Source organism: Lonchura striata, chromosome 14, assembly GCF_046129695.1.
Source record: "Lonchura striata isolate bLonStr1 chromosome 14, bLonStr1.mat, whole genome shotgun sequence".
NCBI lineage: Eukaryota > Metazoa > Chordata > Aves > Passeriformes > Estrildidae > Lonchura > Lonchura striata.
Genome location: NC_134616.1, coordinates 17,229,483 through 17,242,232, shown reverse-complemented (window position 1 = coordinate 17,242,232; position 12,750 = coordinate 17,229,483). Strand labels below are relative to the sequence as shown.

The window sequence follows — 12,750 nt, the reverse complement described above, 5'->3', positions numbered from 1 at the left end:
GCTGCTGGACCTGCTGGGACAGTGAAGGGACATGGCAGGGACATGGGAGGTGGCAGAGAAGGCGAGAGACAGTCGGGAGCAGAGCTGGCCTCTAGGGCTGCTGCTCCATTAGTGATGTAGCTCATGAAGAAGCTGGTGTGGATCATCTCCAGGTCACGGAAAATGTCCTGGGAATTCACAGGCTGAAGATGAAGGAGCTGAAGGTGTTGCCATGACTGTTTTGCAAGAAGGAGGAGGTTAAGAAACAGCACTGGACAAAGCAGTTGTGGTAAGGAAAAGCCAGAGGCACCACAGCTGTAGTTGTTCAGGTTTTTGCACACCCCAGAGAACCCTTTTTACTGTCAGCCTCTCCTCGTGCTGCAAAGTTCCTGTGCCTCTGCAACCACACCTGGTCCCACCGTGTGCTGAAATCCCTCTCTGCTGATCACAGGGGACAAAACATGAGCTGGCATCATTGCTGGAAGCTTTCCCTGCAGGTCTGTGACATCCCAAGCAGGCAGCAAAGGGCAGGCGTGGCACAAGTGTCACTTGAGGGCCTGTGCTGGCTCAGCCAAGCCTCCCCCATGAGTGTCCCTGGCCTGGCCTGGCTGGAGGAGGGCTGTGCTCCCTGGCACTGTTGGGCACCAACTGGGAATACGGGACTCGTTCAGGGATGCCACATGTCATCAGGTTTGCTGAGCCCAGGTGGAAGCAGAGGAAAGGCAACAGGACTGTGGGACCAGGCAGCTTCTGCAGAGGAAAATGCCACACAGCCATGAACATCCAAGCACTGCCTGCAGCAGGGGATGACCCTCATGCACGGTAATTGCCTAAAAGTTGAGGGGGTTTTAGAATTGCTGCTGTTGCTTTCTATTTCTCCATGGATTTTTCATGGTGCTGCAGGTAAACCTCATGCAAGATGTGCTGGTTTTATTGCAGGACTGATGGGTCCACCCAAAACACAGCAGATGCTCCAAATGTTTGTCCTCTTGGTTTTGAGCAGGATGGTAAATCCACGAGGGTGCCTCATGCCCCAAGGAGACCGAGCCGGTGCTTCCCAGACCTGTGATTTGATGTCATCTTCCTGCAGGAGTTTGGGGCTTAGGTAATTGATCTTTACTGCACAAAGCCCTTTCAGAGGTGGATTTATTGTTCATGTTGCTGGGGAAATACCGGGTTAGTTGTTGAAGAGGGCCAAAAAAAAAGGGCTAGCAAGAAATCTATAATATAAAGACAATTTTATTGCCGATAAGCTCTTAAAACGCATTTTTTTTTTCCTGTTTCAGTAGGACCTTATTCTTCCTGATGAAAATCCGGTCATAGCATCTCTCATTAAAAATAAAATTATTTTGAAATAAATAAATATATAAAATAAATATCATATACATTTTATAAATAGTTTTGTCCTTATGCACAGTATCCATGCTTACATCTGAATTATGTTCCTTGCCCCATTCCCACCCCAACAGCAGGAAGAACCCCACAAATCAGGACCAGTCCATGGAGCATCATCCATGTAGCAAACTCCCAGGCTGCTTAAGCAGGGCACCACTCAAAGGCTTTTCCTTAGCAGGGAACTATCCCAGCTCAGCAGCAGCATCTGCAGCAGTTCTGTGGTCTTTGTTTTCTTCTCTTCATTTTTAGTTTGTTTTGGGGCCTTCTTTTCCCCAGTGATCATTTGCTTACCTGCTCGTTCTTTTAAGCAACCGTAACATTGAATATTCAGCCTCTCTTGTAGCAACCGGGTAACAAAAGTGAACAAAAATGGAAGATTAAATGTAGGGTTCCCTCCCTTCCCCTAGCCCCACCCCATAAATAACCCAGGTTCGATATACACTGGAAACAAGGAGGAACAGCAGTGTCTGAATTCAATGTAAGTGCTTCCCTAGGTCATCTACTCTTACAGGAATGATGGAATGACTATTAATAGAGTGCTCTGGGAAAAAGCTTGGGAGCCCAAGTATGTACACTGACACCGCAGGAACCATCACCTGTAGTGGAAGAGGTCTCTGTACATGGCAGGGATTTTGGCAGGGTCCACAGGCCGGGGTAAGAAGTGGGTGAATTTCTGGTGTCTCTTAGTCCTGTACCCCTCGCGGGGGGAGCCGTCCTTGTTGAGGGCCACGTAGTACTGGCGCTCCGAGTCGGGGTGCTTGTACAGCGTCGAGGCGTACGTGTTGTACCAGTTCTCCTCAAACTGCTCGCGGAAAACGCACTCCCGGGTGAGCTTCTTCTGCCGTGGGCAGCGCAGCAGGGCAGCAAGGAGACACAAAGAGACATGTCAAAAAGGTAAAAGAGAAAGCATTGTCACCATTCCTTACTTTGTTTTTCTAGCATTTTCCCAGCTGCCTTCTCCTGGCTCCCCTGAGGATGAAGACTGTGCTGCTGGGGATGCTCCCCCTGTATGAAAACTAGAAATGGGCATAATCCAAGACCCAAGGACCTCTGGAGCTGGAGGAGGAAGGGGACAAAAGCAGGAGAAGGTGGGTGTGGATTTTGCAAAGATGCTCCATGAATACATGAGACAGGTACACAACAAAGCTGCAAACCTGTCCAGGTGTGGGGTGGTCATGCCACCAGGCAGGGACACGCCCCTCATAGCAGCCCCCTCCAAGGTACCACACACCCCAAATCCCCTCTTTTGGGTGAGAGAAGCAGCAGGCAGCACATCTGAAGGGTCTAAATAGGAAAACAGGAGCAAGCACTGCTTTGGAAGTTCAGGGCACAGAGTTGGATGCACTGAGATGGGAATGAAAGCATGGCTCAGGATTTTACCTCCTGGAGTGGCAGTGACCTGTGATGGGAGGCTGTAACAAGACCCAGAGGGATGTGGGATGTCAGACCCCAGGGAAGATTTAGGGTGGTGATAGGTGATGTGATGAGGGTGTGCAGCTGGTGCACCCCATGCTGGCGTGGGGACACAGATGGCACTGGTGTCACCACAGACAGAGCCAGCCTTCCCATCCAGCCCTTACAGCTGGGGGCTCTTGGCAGTGGCTGTTTGATGATGGACTTTTCATTCATGTCGTGTTCCTTCCGTCTCCCTACCATCTCCATGTGTCAGCTACAGGGATGTGCCTGGCTGCAGTGGGAGCAAGGCTGTCCCTCTGCCCCACAAGGACAAAGGTAGCTTTGCCAGCTCTGCTGTGCTGTCACAGAGGGTCCAGCCCCCCCGTCCCATCCCACAAGGGTACTGCCAGGGTGACTGGAAGCCCTTTCAGCTGAAGGGCAGCCTGCAAATGTAGAGTGCTCTAATATTACAGCCACTGTCCCTCCGCTGTAAACTATCTGGGCAGGGAATGTGTCCCCTCCACGGCACACTGAGTGCTCAGTAAATGTTACTGCCTGCAGTAAATGTGTTTTGTAACACAATCTAGGAGCTCACCTGTGCTCAGAACCTGTTTTCAATGTTCTGCTGCTAATTAAATAAAGCCTGAGGTGAGTTGTGAGCCCTCCAAAAGTCCTAGGCCACAGCCTTGGCCATCTGAGACCCACAGAACTGCAGGCTTCTCTTCCCAGCTCTGTCAATAAATACAGGCTGGGTTTTTTCCCTCCTCTCAGATGCCATCTACTTGGAATATGTTGGAACCTGATGACTGGCTGAACTCTGGCTGTTGCTTTGTCCCCATTCCCCCGAGCTGCATTGGGCAGTTTGGAGTACAGTGCTTGTGGAAAATGTTTGGCGAGTCTGGGGTGATTCTGCAAGGTGTGATTTATTCCTTTCCAAGCCCTGGGATGTCCCCACTGAACCTGACACCACACAGGCAGCACAAGGTGCTGCCCACAACTTTTGCTGCCCTAAGTATTAGTGGCATTTCTGAAATCCTTGGGGAGCTTTGCAGAAATGCTGGCACGAGGTCAACAGGGACAGGCGGAAAAGCTCTGTGTCCTGAGGGGACTCCACGTGTCGCTGTGGGGATGGTTGGCCCTGGCTGCATCAACACAGGCATCAAGCAAAATTGGCACAGAGGGAAATAATAAACTTGCTGAAAATTTAAAAATACTGCTGTACTGTGATCTCCCAAAATACCATTGTAATGCTAATGCTGTTGTCAGGCGCTGTTTTATGGACCTTTAATTAAGAATACTGTAGTGGCTTTTGAGTTCCAAAAGCCATCATTGTACAACCCACGTGTCCCAGATTTTAAAACTCCGAGGTTATTTGGGGACCTGGCTCGTGACACTGGAAGTTTGGATGAGCCTTTTGAGTGTGTGTCCCTGCAGTGTCCTGCCTGGTGCATAAGATCCCAGAATGGTTTGGGTTGGAAAAAACCTTAAAGCTCACCTCATTACAGACCCCTGCCATGGGCAGGGACAGCTCCCACAACTGTCTTCAGGTCAATTCTGTTTCCAGATTCAGTGCTGTAAAATGTTACCCTATTTTTGTTTCTGTGTTGTAACATGAACATGGGATCTAGAATTTAATTAACCCATCATGAAACTCAATTCACAATCAGAGCTGCAGGGTTTGAATTCAAAGAGGGGGGGATACAAGGGCTCATGTTCTCCAGCAGTCATGAGTGAAAGCTGAAACTCCAGGAGCTGCTGAGCAGCCTTAGAATTTGACAGGAGAGGTGCTGCTCCAGCTCTGCTTTGTGACGTGTTCTTCAGGAGATTTTGTGTTTTGTGTAATCCTGGTGATTTTTTTTTTTTCTGTTTTGCACATTTTTAATTTAACCACTGTTTTGCATTTAACTGCTGTGCAGGGCAGAAGCTGTTACAGAAATGAGATGGGAGAAGAACAGTTATTGGTGCATGCAGTGTTTGATGATCAGAGAATCACAGAGTGGTTTGGGTTGGAAGGGACATAAAGCTCATCCCTGCCCTGGGCAGAGACACCTTCCACTGTCCCACATTGCTCCAAGCCCCATCCAGCCTGGCCTTGGACACTTGCTGGGATGGGGCAGTCACAGCTTCTGTGGACAACTATCTCATATAAACATCAGCAGATGTGTCTTAAATGATGGAAGGGTCTGTGGTAGTCTCAGGTGGAAATGTGACAGGGAAAAATGAGCTGAACTCATGATTTACTGTTTGCCAAACAAAGGTTTTCTTACAGCTTCTGGGTATGCAGAGTACATGAGTTTTAACTTGTACAATGAGGCTTATCTGATGGTGAGAGGAAGTGCTGCCTTTTGCTTTGGTTTAAAACTGGTTTATTTAGTTTTATTTTTACAGTGATCCACCCTTAATTGAGCTAAATAATTACGAATTGAGCTAAATTAACCTGTAGGAAGCACCTCTGCCCAGCTGTTAAGATCTGACATTTTGACTGTAAGTCATAACAATTAATGAGTTTACACATTTGGTTTTTAGTCAAAACATGGAAAATTTTAGCCTGAAAAGGGGACTTCTAGGAAATCATGAACAGCAGCCCTAAACTTCAGATTCTGTTGGTTAAAGAGCTGTAATACAAAGATAAGACCTGCAGATAGGTGCAGACCTGACCACAAGGAGAATGCAACTGATGTGTTACTCAGGCTGTATAAACACATAAACAGTTCGTAGCTTTATGCTTAATGTCCCCCTGCCTTTACCTGGCCATTGTCACATCATTTGTGAAAGGCAAAACCTCAGTGTGATGTCTGGGGGCTGGGCACCACTGTGGGTTCCTACAGCAGGAGTGAATCCTCCCTCAAACCTGATTTCCTATATATCATTTATGTTAAAACAGCAGTGGCATCAAGGGTAGGATGGAAATCACGGGCACCACAAGGACGTGGAGGGCCTGTGACAGAGCATTTGTGACACAGCTGAGGCCACAGGCTGCAGTCAGCCCAGCCTGAACTTACCGACCCATAGAGCTCGCCTCTCTCATTCATGCCGAGGTAGAGTCCGGAGTCCACCCCACGGATGCTCACCAGCCCCACTGCCAGGCTAATAAACTCCAAAATCCCTAAAAAAGAAAAAAACCTGCAAATCATACAGAGGGAAAAAAACAACACCCAGCATCAGCAACAAAAACAAACCAGCCATTCCCAGCAACAATACAGTTCTTAACTCTGTACTCCCATCTGTGCGCAATCTTCTGATTTCCAGTCTGGGCTTCTCCCCAGCATTGTGAATTTGAGTTGCCCAAGAGGGATTGTCTTTGCTAATGAGAAAAGCTTTGCAAGGTTTTGTTGGTTTGAGTTTGGATTTTTTTCATAATTATCACCAAGAAGACAGATGTAGAAACTTGGGCCTGGCCACTAGCAATGTCAGAAGGCTGTTACCATGCTACATTTTATTCTTCAACAAAATGAGTGCCGTTTTGTCTTCTAGAATAAGATGATAGTCCTACAGGTTTTAAAGTCATGGGTACAGTAAAAAGAAGTGAAAAGCACTAGAAGAGATGTCTGTGAGGACTATCTTCATCCTGGCACTCCAGTGGCATACTTGCCAACCCAAATGTATATACAAGCCATAGGGATAAAATCCAGCTTCAAAGCACGCAGGTAAAAATGCATCTTCCTCTGCAGCCATCGGAGCCATGACACTGCCAGTCCTTTCTCTGTCACCCCCTGCCACTGTTACTGCCAGAACCCCTTCCTGCCCACTATGTCCTGCTGCCTGACCCAGCCTCCTGCCAGCCTCTTCCCAGTCCAGCAGCATCTGTCCCAGCCATCCCTAGACCTGCAACAGCAACTGTTTTACCCACGGGCTGCAGCCTGCTATGATGGTGGCAGCCTCATTTCCTCTGGAAGGAAGCAGCAGGGTCTGGCTACTGCACCCCCACAGCTGCAGCTGTTTCAATGGGGAAAGACTTGTAACAGGAGAACCTTTGGTGAAGCACTTAAAAACAAACGGCCCCGTCCCAACACCACAAGTGGTGGGGACCTTCAATCTTCCCAGGAAGACTGCCTGAAGGCAGTGGTGGGACTGTGTTATTATGGATTTCACACACTACCTATGTAGAGGTCACAGGCAGTTGTGCCAGTGTCCAGTGCAGCATTAATTATCTGGGAGGCAGGAAGGAAGAGGGTTTTCCTCATCTCATTTGATGACTGTATGTCCCCATTGACTGGAGGGGAAAGCTGCTCTAACCTTTAGCGTGGCTCCAGCTCTCCTAATATAGCTCCCAAAACATCTAGCCCTGGGTAATTGATGCTCTGATCAGGTAACCTCCGAGAGCTCTTCTTAAAAGTATTGCCTTGGTTTTAAGTATTGCCTCGTCACCGCGTGACAAGCGGCCACCTGAGCCAGCTGACTTCAGTGGCAGCCACAGCTCTGGGTCACCCCACAGCCTGGGGCATGGATGTGACAACTCTCAGATGACACTGCATCACTGCCTAAATACAGGACAGCCCAGACGGCGATGGATACCCCTGACCCACTTTGTGCAGTGCAGACTCATCGTCAGGTGCTGGCAGCTACGATGGCTGCAGAAATTCCTGCCTACCCTCAGACCTTCTGTCCTCCTTTTCCCCTGTGCATCTAATCCAGCCCTCCCTGAAACCAGTGGGTGCTAGAGGACATGAAATATGGACTTGGGAGCAGCAAGGCTTGGAGACAAACAGAGAAGCAAACACCACAAAACACTCTTTATGGACTGGAGCAGACATTTTACAGGCTGAAATATACTCAGCTACACATCCTGGCCTGGGGACACATCCTGCCTGCAGAAACATCAGGAACAGGCAGCCTAGGTAAGGAAGGCAGCCTTTCCAAGCCAGACAGGCACAGACCCTGGCTCTGTTCTTCTCAGTAGCTCTTGTGGTTTCTTAGCTGAAAAGAATCCCAAACAGGGAGGAGAGAGGTGCAGGATGAGAGGTGGTTTCCTCCCTTAACTGTCCACCAGTTCTGACATGAGGAAGTTACTGAACTGCTGAGTGCTTTTTCCCATCTGCAGACAAGAAATTAGCACAGTCACTCTTTGAAAAGAAGGGAGTGAGGAAAGATGGACAACTACAGGGAGCATAAAAAGTAAAGTAGGAATACAGAGATACACCCAGGCATGGGGGAGTCTTTCCTAGGCTGGAGACCAAGGAATATTCAAGTGAAACATATCAAGTAACTGGAGAATGGTAGATGGACCTTCCTGTAGATATAGACACAGTCCTCAGCATCAGTACTTTGTCTCCTGTCACTTCTGAGAAGCAGGAAAATGTTGTTGGTTCCACTGAGGAATGTCTAAAGCGGGGGAACTCAGATCTTGAGTATGCCCACACACGTGCTGTATGAGGCATATCAATCCAGATCTCCAAAGACCTGGGAAGGACCAAGCCAGGAGCAACATCAGCATCTTCCTTCTCTGAGCAACGAGGCATCCCTCAGCTGGTGCAAGTTGGATAGATATGGGTTTTGCAAATGGAATTTCTTCCAAGATGTGCCCATGACAATCTCTTCTGACAACATCCCTTGTAGTATTCCTCTTTTCTGATCTCTGAGTGGCATTTGGAGACATGCATGGAAGATAACTATGTTGAAAGAGCATTAAGAACGTAACTTGAGCCCACAAAAGTCAGGAGACAGAGTGAAGGCTGAAAATATGTGGGCGGATATCCATCCTGTCCTTAACTCACTCCAATTCTAGACAAAATTGCAGCTTCGTACATCTGATCTCCAGCAGCACAGGGAGTGGCCACTGGGGCCAGCTCAAGAATCTGCTTTCCAATTGTAGCGGTGTGTTTTTGTGGTAGACCATGCTTTTGTTTTTTTCTTTTGCTTTTTTTTTTCCTTCCCCCAGGACTTTCCTCTTTTTTTTCCCCCACTTTATTCATTCTCTTTGTTCCTTGAGTCTTTCCAGATAAGACTTGGAGAGATTTGATTAAGACTCTGACTGGATTCATTTACCACTAAAGCACTGAATAATCTCCTGAGCTTTGCCATAGCCAGACCCACACACTCTCGCCTTACTCTAAACCACCCCTCAAAGAAAAATTCAGCTCCCTGCACCTGTCTCTTCTTACATGACTGTATTCAGGAGCTGGGGTACAGAAACATCAGATGTTGTATTAATGGCTACAAACTTAAAGCTTCGGCTAAAAACCTCAACAACTGTTCAGCAACAGGTGCACTATGGTCTGAATGTCAAAATTACAGCCAAACTTTCTCTGGAGGTCTCAGCAGCTTCTCTAGGAGTCTGTGTAACATATCCATGAGCAGGTTTGTACCCCTGAAGAGCTTTGTTTTCTGCTTTTATTCATCTGCAGTGCAACCTCAAGGCCTCTTTCCTCCACTGCATGAATAGCACCGTTGGGTTCACTTCTTTAATGCTGCTGTAAAAGAGGCAGAAAAGGAGCAGTTCTTCCTGGCAGGGATTTTCCTGGCAAATTTCTCTCAGTTTCATTCTGGGAAGGATTGTCCTTGGGGTGTTAATGTCAGTCCAGACACCCTCCAGATTTTGATTGTCCTTTATTTCTTTGTTTGAGCAGATGCAGTGAGAGAGATACATTCTGGAAAACACTTTATTTTTTGGGGGGTGAACTTGCCAGAGCTGCCAGTTCAGAGACTGAATTTGGGCACTTCTGTAGTGCAAGAATGAGCTTTCTTCCAAGAAACCTAGAGGGCTTTTCCACATTTTGCATTAAAGCTCCTCTAGGAAAAATAAGTTGCACTCCATTGTTCTTGCAAGAATCTGTGGTTTTAGAAGTATAAAATATCACATTCCAGAAGACAGGTGTGATTTAGGAAAGCTCCAGTCCTTGACAGATAAGAGGCAGTAGTTCCTGTGATTGCTCAGCCAGTGTGGGTGGATGATGCCAGTACCTCCCATGTCCTACAGTCACACCCCCAAATGCTGTGGTACAAAAGAATCTCTTCTTTTAACCCTCACTGTTGGGACCTTGGGACTCCGTTCTGCATCAGCAGGTCTTTGGGTATTTTCCTCTCTGGAAGATGTGGATGTCTTGCACATCTGGTAGCTTTTGGGATAGCTGCTCATGGGAGGGTGCAGATACCCTCATGGAAGGGTGCAGATTCAGGGATTCTATCCCTGAATCCCTTCCAGATTAAGAGACAGGGATGCCAAGTCCTGTTCTACCCTACATCACACCTGCAGCTGGACACGTTCCTGGGCTGTGGCATCACAGCCATCCATGGAGCACCTTAATTATCTGCTCATTGTACCAGCGAGAACATTCCAGCCACGTGGGCTTGATCCTGGATTTCTAAGTATTTCTCCAGGTGCTTCAAGATTTAAGGCAGCTTTAAAGTGCTTCCCTGAACCCCTCATCTACCTCTGCATCCCTCACCATAGCTTTGGAGTCCCCAGAATCACTCAGGCTGCCTATTCCCATTATAAGTTACTTCTTTCTGACTGTTGCATGCAAAATTTAGGAATGCATCGATACATGACATCCTAATATGAACCATACCAGTAACATTGGAATTTAAATATTCATGGCTACTGAACACAGATGGTGAATACTTTGTGCCAATACATTATTGCTTTGAGTCTCTGCTGAAGCAAGGCTTAGTCCAACTTGATCTGAACGCAAGGATTCCAGTCTAATCCTTTGGGGCTTTGTCTTGCAATTACAACAAATAACTATTTATTTTACACCACCTCTGGGAAAACCCTGAAGCAGAAAACTATAATATCTGAAGTCTGGTCTAGTTTACAGAGCTGGATGCGGACTGCTAAAACACTTAGGGAATGCCAATGTTTCAATTTATTGAAATCACTGTGTGACTTAAACTTCAGTGTGCAAAATCCATGGAAAGTTTTAGCATGTCTAACATGTTTTTCCAAGTTGAAAAATATACTTGTTTTACTCAATCTTTATAAAAAAATGGACCTGAAATAAATGCTGCCATTTGAAACTGGCTGTTTAGTTCTACGAAGGTAGAGAAAAAGAACTGATAGACAGAAACACTACGTGGCAGCTTGAACTAAAACCAACCAGATGCAATGGGTTTGCTTTCAACTCTTTGAATGTGGAAACCCATTGCATATTACAGCACAAAAGGTTAAAAGATGGGTGTTTTCAGGAGGTAATTAAAGAGCACTCGCCCCACGAACATATTAGTGCCTGACTCTGACCCGCGGGTTATGACTTTCTTGTTGATTTAGGCAGGGACATGCCATGCACACACCTGGTGTTTATGGAAAGATAAGCTTCCCCAATTGTTCCAAAAACCTGCCTTACACCTCCAACAATAGCAGTGGCAGCACTTCTCGGAGTATCAGAACTGACTGGTTGCAAACAAGTAAAGGCAAAAAAATAATTCCTTTCACTGAGGAATTAAATCACTTGAAAACTGTAAAAAGTCTTGCAAGCACGTCTTGCAACCTGTTGACAACATAGCTGAGATCACTGGCATGGGACTTGTTGATAGCTTATACAGACACCTGCACTAGATGCTGGAGTAGCGGGAATTTCTCTTTACTGTGCTCAAACTGACTGTACTCTTTTGCCTGTGGCTTGGGATGCATTTTTTGAAGATTACATATAGTCTCATTAGAGGTCACTGCTCGTGTATGCCACTGATACAGGCACCGCAGTCTTCTAGCTTGGTCAGCAAGGTAAATCCATGGTACTCTGCCTATTGTTCCATCTTCTTTCTTCCGAGGTTCCCTAAGTGTTTTTCCCTCTTCAGCTTCCCCCTTTCCTTTCCAACAACCTTCCCAAACTTAGCTCCTGACACCCCTCCAGCCAACAGATCCCTGCCCGGGAGAAGCTCTTCTAATCAAAGTCATGCATATAAAAGAAAGCAGCTCACAAGTATCTACAGATGCCAGAAAGGAGGAGTTAAAAAAAAAAAAAAAAAAAAAAAAAAAAAAGCCCGAAACAACTAAAAAAAGCAAGGAATTTCTTTTTCCAACCTAGGAATTTCCAAGAAATTCCAACGAGGAACGTCTCTGTTTTGCCTCCCTCCTCACCACTAACTTCAGAGGCAGAGCTAAAACTGGTCATCGTTCTCTTTTTTTAATTAATTTTTTTTTTAACTTTTTCTCTTTTTCCCCCTTGCAAAGGCATGTTTTAGTGCACCTGCAGAAAGGCTGAGCGCCGGGAGAGTAGGAAATTGGAAATAAAAACTCCCGCATTGCTGGGGAGTGAGCGCATTTGTTTAGGAGGCCAATTATATCCATCCCGGGATGATTTATATTAGCGGGGTAATTAGTTGTGCGCGCGGGGCACCTGCTCGGGCACCCCCCCGGCCCCTTACCGAAGCGGCTGTGGTCCTGCCGGGTGCCCTGCACCGTGCCGTTGGGGAAGATCTCCAGGTGGAAGCCGGTGCGGCAGTAGAGCTGCCGCCGCCGCAGGATGCCCTTGAGGTGAGCGAAGTCGGTGGGGGAGCCCCGCTGCAGCCGCCCCTCGATCTGCCCCAGGCGCTCGTTGAGGAAGCCGGGGGAGTCGGCGAGGGGCAGCCCGGCGCCCAGCGCGGGGGGAAAGCCGTGCAGGTCGGGGTCCAGCGCGCCCAGGAAGCCACCCACCTCGGCCATGGGCGCGGAGCGGAGCGGCCCCGGGGGCGCGGGCAGAGCGGCCGCTCAGAGCGCGGGCTGCGGCCGCCCGGCCCCGCGCTGCCGGCCCCGGCCCGGCCCCGCGCCGCCCGCGCCTCCCATCGCTGGATCCAGTGTCCCGCCGTCGGATGCGAACTGCACTTTATATACGTACACACTCCCCTTACATTGACATATTGGATATTTAAATGCAAGCCACACCTCACTGGCATCCCCTTTGGCTATTGCTTCCCTCCCCCCCCCCCCCCCCCCTCATTCTCTGATGCATTTGGCTCTTTTTTTTCCCTTTAAAAAAAAAAGGGCCCGCTTCACTCCCTCTTTTATTATGAAAAAAATGGCAGGAAAAAGCTACACATCGCAGTGAGGCGTAACAGCTCTTGGCA

At 47.8% G+C, this 12,750-nt stretch overlaps 1 protein-coding gene across 1 annotated transcript; it reads right to left on the bottom strand.

The window, feature by feature from the left end:
• Positions 1–1,200: 1,200 nt before the first annotated feature.
• FGF16 (fibroblast growth factor 16) lies at positions 1,201–12,355 on the bottom strand. Its single transcript, XM_021525318.1, has 3 exons — positions 12,073–12,355; positions 5,772–5,875; positions 1,201–2,212 (listed from the first exon to the last, which is right to left on the bottom strand). Exons 1-3 carry the CDS (start codon positions 12,347–12,349, stop codon positions 1,967–1,969), a joined length of 627 nt encoding a protein of 208 aa, XP_021380993.1. The 5' UTR covers positions 12,350–12,355; the 3' UTR covers positions 1,201–1,966.
• Positions 12,356–12,750: the final 395 nt, after the last annotated feature.

Excerpts from the sequence above, each read along its gene's own strand:
- FGF16 (XM_021525318.1), bottom strand. The coding sequence starts at position 12,349 with ATGGCCGAGGTGGGTGGCTTCCTGGGCGCGCTGGACCCCGACCTGCAC. Across the intron at positions 5,876-12,072 it reads GCAGGACCACAGCCGCTTCG|GGATTTTGGAGTTTATTAGC; the intron begins GTAAGGGGCCGG and ends TTTCTTTTTTAG. Across the intron at positions 2,213-5,771 it reads GAGGCGAGCTCTATGGGTCG|AAGAAGCTCACCCGGGAGTG; the intron begins GTAAGTTCAGGC and ends TGCCCACGGCAG.